Here is an 11,970-nt window from a genome sequence, read left to right on the forward strand (position 1 = left end):
TAGGATCAAACTTATGCTTTGCAGCTATAAATATTCAGTGCCCAACAATTGCAGGAGTGGGGTTCACCACTTGCCATCCAACCCCCCCCCCCCCCCGCCCTTAATCTGTCGCCTGGGATACAGTCAAATAGACTGACTAGATTGAGCAAAATAAATTTAAATGTCTACGATTCCAATCTGGGTTCTTAAATGATTTTAATGTTATGAGAACTTGAAGAAAATTTCTTCCTCTGATTTCAATGGTTTTAATAGATAAATTTTCTTATTAGACAGGAGAGACAATTACCTTGGAGACCAATTCATTCTTGAGAAGATACTTTACAAGATGTCTGCCGATGAAACCATTTCCTGTAAAATGAAACACAAAATAGAACAGAATAGTGAAAGGTCAACATTAACTATTTGAATCAAGAATGTAAATATCATACTGTACACTTCTGTTAATAACAATATACTTTCATATAAATAGACAGACAGACAGATATAGATAGATAGATAGATATTTATAGAAATATTCAACTCTGGTATACCCCAAACTACTAATAATAAACACAGCCAATGATGTCACCCCCCCCCCCCCCCCATTGTTAGACTGCTGTTTTCAGCTTGAATGACCCACAATAGTGAGTTATTAAAGTCAATAGATAATGCATTCTAGTATGCCAGTTTATATTATGAATGGTGATGATTCATTGTTGTATCAAGTTACAGTGTGTACATACATAGCATGTGTACAGTACAAAAATTGCATCATTGATCCAGTGAAATGACTAACAACATGGTATACAATGGACAGGAAATAGCTGGAAACTTTAACCTCTATAACCTGATTTCACATTCATAGCTGCCTAAGTATGCACTCTACAGATTGCAGAATTTGTATCGATTTTCTTACATATTTTTAGGTACTTGACGATAATAAAATCTCATGAAAAAATAACTGTTTGTAGCCATAGGAACAGAACTGAATGCCTCTTTATCATATTTACTGCAGATTTACATATGAATATATATGGAAAATTTAACCATGAACGCCTCACCGAAACTAAACAGAATACTATTATAGGCAAGCACTTGAAACAACTTGTTACAAGATATTCCTCTCAAGGCTAAGTACAATATAGCCTTATAAATTTATCAGGATGTAAATTTACAGATACCTACTTCTCATTTCCTCTCAGTTATATTAAAGGGACTATATAGAAATAAATGCTAAAATGGTCAACAAGTTTAGCCTACAGTAGCAACATTTGAAAGAAACTGTTAAGAAATTTTACTTCAAGGCTCTTTTGTGGAAACATGGTATTTCAGTTTTTTTTTTTCTTATCTGGTCACAAGTTTCCATGGTGACAGACTACATAAACTGAGCGTGGGAGCTTCCCCTAACTTTAAAGTTCAATAAAGGTACATGCTTCTTCTAGCTTCACTGTATCATCTCTTTCTTAAGACCTCACTAAACTAATTATTTACCTATTATATATTAACTAAAGCTGTGTCATTATAACTCTATGGAAATGAAGAACTCACTGAAATCAACATGCACTAATTTGCATTTCATTTAAAATAAAAAATACCTCCTTACGGAGAGGAAGTAGTTTTGTGTACCACATATTTCCTTGTTTCTCTAAAGATTAAATTTAACCCTGATTTCTGTTAATCTTATTTACAATTTGTCGATTCTTGTTTCTATTGAGGAAATCCATGGACAGACAGGTACATTGATATGTTTGCTAAACGTAACTTGACTTGAGAAAGATCTGAATCTGCCAAACTGACAGTGAAATTTGAGCGAGAAATTTAGCAAAATACACAAATGTGTTAAATGTGTTCAGAAAGTGTTATTTATCAAACCAAAGCATCAACACTCATTTTATAGCTAGCAATATCAAGTTCTACTGAAAAGAATTAAAGATTTACTTATTTTAGGCCTAGGCTGCAATTATATACCACTGCATAGTCCTCTTGACGTATTCATATTAATAAAGAATCAAAAGTGACCGTTACACATTAGTGGACACATACATGCCAAAATAATCGCAGTTTACTTGTATATTTATGAGTTCAATGCTTTATGTAGTTTTTCACTTGACAACCGGGTTGCATTATTATTTATGATAAGCAATCCTGGGCCTCTTCTAGTTTAACTAAGTCTGTATATATATGCTGAAGAAAGGACCAACAGTGTTTAATATGTTAAACGAAACTAGAAAACCTTTCAGACAGGACATCTAAGCCGATTGTGAGCGGAGAGTAGAAAGTCTGGAGAAAGCGTGGTGACATACAATATATACTATACCTGTGCACATCTACGATCCAGCATTGAGAGCAATCCTGTCTGAAAGCATTTGAGACATATTTACTGAAGTCACACACATACGTACAGTATCTTAGACAGAAAGGGAGTTGAGGTGTGAACATGGGAGTTGATGGACGGTGGCGTTGTGCATACAGTATAGGGGTGCGGTCCTTCCCACGTCCCATTAGAGTGATTTTCACATTCAGTCGAGTAAGAGTTAGAATGTTGCTACGGGGTGTACAACCTCCTTCTCAACCTCACATTATCGACTTGCATATAGACCTCATTATACTGTAGACCTACTTTATAGTCTAAATATTCCTCAGAATGCAGTATTAGATGGCTAAATTACCAATTTTCTTTCTGTGAGGTGGGGGGGTGGGTGCATGTAGGAGGACCTTGCCTTCAGCCACCCAAGGGCCATATCCCTACATCTGTTGGGAGGAGTTAGGATTTAGACATCCTATTCCACCTTAAAACTCCTCTGCACATCACTGTTGATGGGAAAGGCAAGAAGGGAAGGAGGGGATGGGGGGGGAGGGGGTGAGGGTGAGGGCTTCAAGAGGGATACCTGTTCCTTTTAAAAGTTAATGTGTACCCCTTCTTTTCATGGAATGCATTGGTAGCATTTCTAACTTGGACCCCTCTGCTTCTAAACAAATTTATTCCTCACGTCACAGATGTAAAAGATCAGACAACCTTAATATGTTTAGGTTAAACACTGTTCTTCCACCTTACAAACCTTGCCTTTTATACTAATATGTTCTTCTCGTTGGTGAAAAATAACATCAAACAATTCATTTACATAAATTTACGTTTAAAAGTGAAACAAAGCAAGGAAATGATCAACAATGTTTTACAGTTATATAAGTTACAGACAACCTTCAAGTATTACTTTATGTCTTATCATCAATAAGTGATTATTTTGCAAAACAAACATACACTATTTGCACTTTTCCTTCATCAATATTACCGACCTAACCTTCAATCAACCAAAACCAATATTTTTGCACACTTCCAGAGAGGTTTGTGCACAGAAAACCACACTATAAATTACAAAGTTCAGATATTCTTGAATGCCAAGTTGCCAACTTTCCATAATGAGAGATTATTGTAGCAACAGGAAGGAAAACATTTCCTGAGAGCTTCAAAGCGAACATATTTTCACTTATACCTATTTACCGCAGGTCATATAATTTACCTCCAATTTTTGGTGGTACCTAAATTATCGCTAAAAGTTTAAAAACGATTGCAAAAGAATCCTTCCATAGGTTATGATCCTCTGGATCGCATTTAGACATTGCAAAGAGTTTTAAGGGTGACCATTTTCTCCCCCTTTCTGGCATATTTGGGGGTATTACTGATAACCTTCTAAAGGATATGGAAGATACTGTATCAAAGTGAAGAAACATCACAGTTTTTATCAGTTTAAAACAGAGTCTGTATTACAAGTGCCAAAGAGAACATAGTTGGCCAGTTCATTATAAAGTTTGAGAGCTGCTGTGAGGAGACACAATATAAATTTGCACATGTGTTAGATGTTCACTATTACTATAAACGCTTCACCAACACTAACGTACAGTAAACAGGAAACTTGTAGGCTGTTGGTCACAGAGCTATATATCCTTATTCAGTGGCACGGTAAACTTTTACCAAGTCGTCTGAGTTTAACTTAATTTCTGCTCCGACAACCAAACTCAGTTTTATACCATCCAGTGTACAACTACCTGTACAGTACTTGTTTTCATCAAAATCATATAGCATGGTAAACTTATAAAATGAATACCCCCAAATAGGTCAAACAATAAAGTGGTACAGCCCTCCATCCCATTGGAGATACTGAAATAGAACAAATATATTATTTGGCCCTCTGTATGATGGGAATAATTAAGTTATACTATATCGCACATTCGCACTGCAAACTGCTATGCAGAATGGTCAAACTGCATACATACTGTATATACAAGTTCAAAGATGGTCTGTATAGCAGTTGTTTACACAGAAACCATAAGTGCATAAGAGACAAAATCCGAGCGTTCAAAACTGCCACACAAATTTTGAACACCCGATTGTTTCATGTATGATCCAAGGGGAATTTTACTGGCCAAAAGCTGTTCTTTTCACCAAAGTTCTTTTCACCAAACCTACACATCTTTCCTGCCTTAAAAATGCATATTTTTAGTTCTTTTGTTGTTTTGCCAAAATGGTTATCCCACTAGGTCTCTACTTCCTACCCTAATACTGAAACACTTGTTTCATACATGGCTTGTCGCCATAACTGTGATACTGATATGGTGAAAAGTAATTAATTTAATATTACCAGACAAATGCAGCTGGTTCTAACACGTCAAGTGCATATTAAATCCTCATTCACCAACAGGTAACAAAAACTGCTCATGGAAAAATAATTTGATAAATTAATCTTTTTTCATTTTTGATGGATGACTTAGTCTACAATCAGCCATTCCAGGCCCATCGATAATGAATTTGTGACTAAAGGTCTCGCTCAAAGAAGGATCCAAATGACGAACATGCTCATTATATTTTGTTTGCAACCTTCACAGCTCTTTCTTTAGGCTAGCAGATTTTTTGAAAGCAATTACATACATGAATAACAATTTTTACTTCTTAACAAACCAATCAACCAATGACAAAGTAGTTTCTAAATGTATTTGACAATATCTTACAACAAAATACAAGAGACTTTAAATATGTCTTCTCATTTTCCAAGGTACTTTCTTGCAGCAAAAACTGAGGAATTCAATCAATCTTTAATTTGGTTAAACTTCGTATACATCAATTAATAATTTACAGTAAAATACTGTAATTTGTAGCCATGGTTACTCCATTGTAAAAGGTTAGTTTCAAGGACAGGAATAAAAATTGTTAATATTAAAAAAATTGTTGACTGTTAACAAGGGGGCAATCCATGGAATTGTAGATCTCATCTCTGGCATGACTTTACTCTTGGCATCCTACTGCTGCTAAAACATATATACGCCATTTGTTCACACGGTTAGTTTGAACTTGAACGGAAGTTTACGATGTAGGAGGAGTTCACGACACACTGTTTCCAACAAGTAAGGCCAACTTGACCTTTTTGACTTCAATTGACCTTAGTCCTTGAACCTAACAACCAAAATCTGCACTATTTTAATATTTATCTAATCATTCTCTACATACCGTGTGCTTTATATGCTTTTCCTACATGTTGACAAGCAGAAAATGGCTAAAAACCAATATTTAGTAAGAACTTTATTACTATACTATAATTGTACTCTGCATGTTCAAGTTATGTGTAGTGTAAGCTTGTTCATTCAATTGATTTATTAACATAGAATTTAACTACTAATATCCTACAAATTCCATCTTTTTTTTAAACAAACACATACAGTGCAATGTTTTGTTTGCTTTCATCATTGATAATTTAGTTAGTTTTGATGCCTTCGCAAGGGACGTCACTAATTAACTCATAAAATCAGTGACTAAATCAAAATTCTAAGATTCCATGGTAATTTCACGGCCAGGGAAATCAGCTGCCCCATATTAGAATGTATATAAGTCCTGACATACGATCCTCAGAAGATTCTAAAGACGCTCCTACACTAGGAAGTGAAAGTTTAATGTCCTTTCATGCATACACATAATATTGAGCATAGAAGTTTTGACAGGGTAAACAATTGATATAACAGGGTAAGAGACTAAGAGTATTACAGGGTAAAAGTAATTACAGGGTAATAATTCCATGATTTGAGTTCTAATAGTTAAACAAATATGGAAGGACAGGATAGTTTAAGTTAGCATACTGTACATGTCACAGTTGTTGTGTGCACAGTACACAAATACCGAACAGTGTGTGTTACCCTATGCACAAAAACTGCTATGTTTTGCACATCTATAGCAATTTGCCCACTTATTCACTCAGAGAACTTTGCTAAATTACCACATATATAATTTTCCAGGCCAAAGTTTTATTGGTCAAGTCCTCCAAGAAGACTAAACTTCTGTTGGCACCAAAATCAGCTTTGGAGGTCGTCCAGGGGGATGACTAAATGTTTACATCAAATTCAGATTGCATTGTAACTAAATATCCCCCAAAAATGAGATTGGTATCAGGCCCCTCCCAATCTCCATTTGATGTCACATCACCTACACATCTACTGCACATCACCTGCACATCACCTACACATCACCTACAGTGAACATATTGGTCCTTCTTTTGCAGACAACCAGCCTGGGATGTCCAAGGGACAACCAGAGAAAATACTTACAAATTTGCCCTGTATTATCATTATTCTATAAGGTGACTTACACCATCATCAAAATACAGTTGGTATATCTTTATTAAATATTACATTAGGATACCTTTTAGCTGGAAAGATATGCTTCAGATCTTAAACATACAGAATCAAAGTCTGTTCACATTTGTTTTTCTGGAAACAGTCAAGGTTCCGTTTTATAAACATTGGGTATACATTGAGGTCTGCTATATATGTAAACATAATAAATGTAGGCACACTGCATCATGAGAGTATACAGACCTACCTTACTGCATTTTATCATGCAGATCATGATTGATTGTAGTGTGACTACAACCACATAATGTTGTGTTCTTCACAGTCTTTATGAAGCAAAGGCCTCTAAGCAAGTAGTCCTGAGCCAGCTGCTTAGTGATGAACATGCTTGTTACCATAGCAACAGTAAACCGTACAGAGGGTAGGTTTTACTTTGCAGACATCACAAAAATTATGATAACACAAACTTGTCGGACGATAAATTTATCCAATTTACCAAGCAACAATTTTCTGATAATTTACAACCAAATTAGCAACCATATGTCGGTAAAGATTGTTTACAGTTTGTAAAATGGGTGTAAATAATCATTGAAGGGTGTTGATGATTGATCAATTATAATATCATGTGAATAGTAATTTGATAGAGCTTTGAACAAAATATACAGTCAAGAGGATAGAAGTTTAATAGACATTCAAATTAGACATCATATGATCTCTCTAAAAGTTGTTCTTTTCATAGATGCTTGGGGAATTCCATGCATAATTTATATGTTCTCCCAGTACTCCAGTTTACGAACCAATGCTGAGTAAATTGTCATTTAATGTTGATCGTTTCCTGTTCTGATAGAAGACACTTTCAAGAACCACCCTATACCCTACAGTATATGCGCATACTGACATACTAAACATCGTCCTACATTACCCATAGATAATCTGCATGATATATACATAAGAAATTCGCACAGGATAGTACCTGGGCAGCTCGGTAAAGCTCTTTTGCATGTCATAACCAGCACCAACCGATCAAGTTACAACCCACAAGGATCACCTGAGATGAAGGTTTCATCTTAATGCAGTCCAGTTCTAATTGGTATGTACATTATCGCATTTCACTGTCCTTTGTTGCTCTGATCACCAATTAGCTTTATGTATGATGCCCTTTTTAGAGAGTGCTCTGTTTAAATGCTGTCAAAAGTGTGTAGCTTTTTTGCATTCATTAATTCAATATACAGTGCTTTTACAAGACATGGCCAGTTACATCTAATAAAAAGTAAACATACTGTATAATTTAAGTTAAGCATATGTGTAGCCTTACAGGTACAGTAGTGAAGGAATTGTGAGCTAAAAAATACCTTGTGCGCTTCACAGTGGACTCACTGCACTGAAGAGCAGGCCTGATCAAAGGGGCTTACAGAACCAGATGCTGAGTTTTGATTCGGCAGCCTGGGGATATGTTTTCATTTACATAATTAATAAACTTAAGGAAAATGAAACTTAAGAGGGACATATATATGTGAAATATTTTCAAACCTGGAACTCAACGCCATTGCTGAAGAGAGCAATTCTTGTACCTCAAAAGAATATTTACAGTTTTGTCAAAATTATCACATTCAATACAAACTAATAGGATTTAAACATGATTGTGTCATGTGACATCATTTAGTTCTGTATTATAGGTACAGTATTAAAGCAACTTTTGGCATTCATGTCAACAATTTTAGTACCAAAATCTACCGACTACCGAGTAATGACTTGAAATTAGATTGTGATCGATAATTCACTGATAAAAGTCACACTTCATTAGGTGTCAAGACTTTAGTAGTATATGAGTTGGAATGGAACATAGCTGCATGTACACAGTATGCACTATGAAAACTAATGTGTTTGTGGAATAGGCTTAATTCTTGCTTGCTCTGAGACTGTAAATAACAGACTCTTTAGAGTTAACTAATATCTGAGATGACTTATGTACAACTTTGCTTTTCGGAAAACTAGAAGGAGATATTAAGGTAGTCCAGAAAACAACCTTCAAAGCTTTTTAAAATTCAGTCCCTGAAACAATAAGCAATTCAGCTAGCAAATGTTTATGTACTTTGGTCTGCCAAGCATAAAGGAGCAGCACTGCAGTATTGTGACTTGTTTGTCGAACCAGGTCATCAGACCTAGTACAAATAAACTCTCAGACTTAACAGTCCTCTGCAGATTTTCAAATTGAAAAAAAAAATTGTGCCTTAAAATCTATAGTTTTTCTAGGGTTGTTAGTGCTCCTAATCCCAAGCAATGAAACAGCAGAAAGGCAAAGTTATGTTGACTATTGAAGATTCAATTAATATTAATTTAACTAATTAGTGCTATACATCATAGCATATAATCTTCATGACATCACATATAATCCCCATGACATTACAAAAGCGAGGCCTACTTTCAGACCTTGGTATTTGTGTAACCCTTTACATACTTTCACCTAGGTGCCTTTTGCAGTCAAGCCTTGTGCCTGTTTCATTGCCTGTATCAAGGGCGTAGGAACCGGGGGGCTGGGGGGGCGCCAGCCCCCCCAGTGAAAAATATGGGGGGCGGAAGTATCGTTCCGCCCCCCCGCTCCGCAAGTCAGAAAACCCCTTTTTCATTTCCAAATGAGAAAAAAATCTCATTTGAAGCACCAAATTGCATCTAAGGCCAGGTGAAAATGCAAAATTCTTTACAAAATGGAGTGGGTGTTGAAGTATGCTATATTGCACCAAATTGCATCTGAGGCCACCTGGAAATGCAAAAAAATTCCAAAGGGGAGGGGGACACCCCTCCCCTTAGACCCCTCCCCCAGGCCGGCCATCAGTCTTCAGCCCCCCCACTCAAAAGTACCTTCCTACGCCACTGGCCTGTATTATTAAAAACAGGTTTTTAAGTCATACTAGTATTAACTATTCTGAAGTGTTACTGTTAGTTCATTATTCATAGGCTGGTTTCTCTAGTACTACTACTTGTACCAGAGTCATACAGACATCAAACATATACACTTTCCGACGGACTTCTGCAAACATAACTTGTTTTATAGTAAGGCCTAGATTGCTGACTCTTACTTAGTATAAGTACTAGTATCCGAATTTAATTTTACTGATAGAGTATATATGTAAACATTCGGCCACGTTAATTGCAGCGTACTAACTTTGTGCGCACTACTATAATACTAACGTTACTGAGTAGGATATAGGTATTTGAACTTACCACCCAAAATCAAGATTCTGCTTCCAACCCACTCAGATGCCATGCTGATTTGGTGAACTGTTATGAAGATATCAAGACAAACAGCGAGGGTGCAGTGGTGGCAATATGGTTAACCAAATTGAATATCTTCAGACCAAGTATAACATCTGACCGAGTTCCTCCTTAACTTTCACTGTTTAACTTTAAGATCTGCGAATAGTATAGTCTGTTCCGTTCGTTCACCTCACGTGTGGAACACTGCAGTAAAACTGTATATATGTACACAGACTAGCACACGAATTCCGCGCCATCCAACTTCCACTAAGTACAAGTATACATAGGCGTGGCTAATGGGCGGGGCTTAGCGAAACAATCAAAGAGGCACGTGTCGGCTTGTTCAGGGTGTCGATATGAATATCATATCCGGTAATTTTATATCGATGGCCTCACAAAAGTGAAAGAGAATTGGGTGTCGCTCAATATAAATTGTTAGTGCATGACTTGCAACGAAATGTTTGGTGAAGCAGAGCAAATTGAAAAGACTATAACAAAGAAATATTTTGTAGGAATGAAAACAGGTTAGGCATCGAAATGACCATAAACAAGGAATATATTTGATCAGGTTTCCTTTCGGCTTTGTAAAGCGCACATGTTAATATGACAGGGAAGTTTGAGCATGGAGTCTGATTCCTGGTTGGAGGTAGCAGTAGGAAATCTTCGTTTCACTTCTCTTCAAAATTAAAAATTAAATCACAAACATTAAAGTTGTAGAATGTTATTTATAACGTTGCAACAACGTTGTTGCAAAGTTGTTTTCGAGTACAACCTAAAAGTTTATATCTAGATTACGTTGTAGAAAGACCAGCAAAGTAACGTTACCACTGCCACAACAACGTAAAGTGAACTAGCAACGATGCTCACGTTAAAAGAATGTTATGTGTTAGCTGGAACGTTGAAACCCTTGACCAGTGGTGGCAGTCACAGTGCTAGTGGTGAATCAACAACACCCCTCCCCCTTTCTCTCCCCGCCCATCTACCTCCTGTAGTACAGAATGCGTGTGTGATGCCTACTACCAAGAAGCTATCCCGGGATTGCCTGTAGTGAAGTTTGACGGAAGCGACATTTATCGTTTAAGCTACACAATTTCGAGGTTACTTTCGATTTTTACTAAGAACACTGATAAATATTGTTAGCTTCTAACAACATGATATAGGCAGTCACTTGTCCTCTTTCAAACTAAAATTACATTCAACTTTGTTGTGGAGATGCTAATGTTAAGGGATTACCTACCATTCAGGAATCGCTTCCCGGCCTTTTGGCTAAAATCGTGTGTAGTTTATGTTCCTTTTCGAGGGTAATTGTGATACACACCCAACGGAGGGTATAAGGGCAGTATCCCCTCCTCATTCAGTAATTTTGGTAAAATGGAAATGCTTAGATACAAAATGCTGCTTTTTTTTTCATGTTCTGTACTGCACACTAGGATTTTTTGGTAACATTTTCCAGTGGTGGAGGGACTGGCCTGGTAGAAAACAGTATTTTACACAAGATCATTGGCAGTTCAGCTCCCTAATGGATATCCCTGGTGCATTGGTAAATCAAATACTGGTGTAAAAAGATGACTGAAGCCATACAACAAAATTACAAAACCAATAATGCATCTCCCTTCAAACATATATTTTGCAGAAGTTTAAAATATTGAAGTGTTCAGTTCGAGTACAATTCAGTGATCTGTAATGTCACATGGTGAGGCAACGGGTTGGAAAAGTTACAGGAGGGGTGGTGGTTACAGCTCTACAACTGTCAGTCTTGTATTAAAATCAACAAAAAAAGCCAACGTAACAAAGAAACCTTTAGCAAGTAGAGTCATGCCTAAAGCAGATTGTATATGGTTAAACATCCTCTGATAGTTTGAGGGATAGCTTGTCTTTAAAGCAACTTTGTCTATGTGGAGAAGAAGTATTGTAACTGCCAATGTGGTGTACTGGTTATGTTATTATTACTACTGTTATTATTATTACTGGTTATGTTAAGGAGCGTTAGCTCAGTGGTTAACGCCGCTGCCTTTCAATCATAAGGTCTCAAGTTCGAGTCACTCGTAGATTAATGTATGTCTTCTAGTTACAGAGTTGTTGACAATTCATAATCATGGACATTAAATATGAATCTAAGAGACT

At 36.5% G+C, this 11,970-nt stretch overlaps 2 protein-coding genes across 2 annotated transcripts in view; one reads left to right on the plus strand and one right to left on the minus strand.

Annotated features, from left to right (window-relative positions):
• The window catches only part of LOC139966265 (dTDP-glucose 4,6-dehydratase-like), a 44,245-nt gene extending 34,166 nt beyond the window's left edge, over window positions 1–10,079 (minus strand). The window contains exons 1-2 of the mRNA XM_071969117.1: window positions 9,814–10,079; window positions 287–348 (exon numbers count right to left, since the gene is read on the minus strand). Coding sequence (XP_071825218.1) covers window positions 287–348; window positions 9,814–9,856 — 105 coding nt within the window. The 5' untranslated portion in view covers window positions 9,857–10,079. The remainder of the gene's footprint in view (window positions 1–286; window positions 349–9,813) is intronic.
• The window catches only part of LOC139966273 (uncharacterized), a 262,794-nt gene that overhangs the window by 67,192 nt on the left and 183,632 nt on the right, over window positions 1–11,970 (plus strand). The window lies entirely within an intron of this gene.

This window comes from Apostichopus japonicus, chromosome 4 (genome assembly GCF_037975245.1).
Source record: "Apostichopus japonicus isolate 1M-3 chromosome 4, ASM3797524v1, whole genome shotgun sequence".
Lineage (NCBI taxonomy): Eukaryota > Metazoa > Echinodermata > Holothuroidea > Aspidochirotida > Stichopodidae > Apostichopus > Apostichopus japonicus.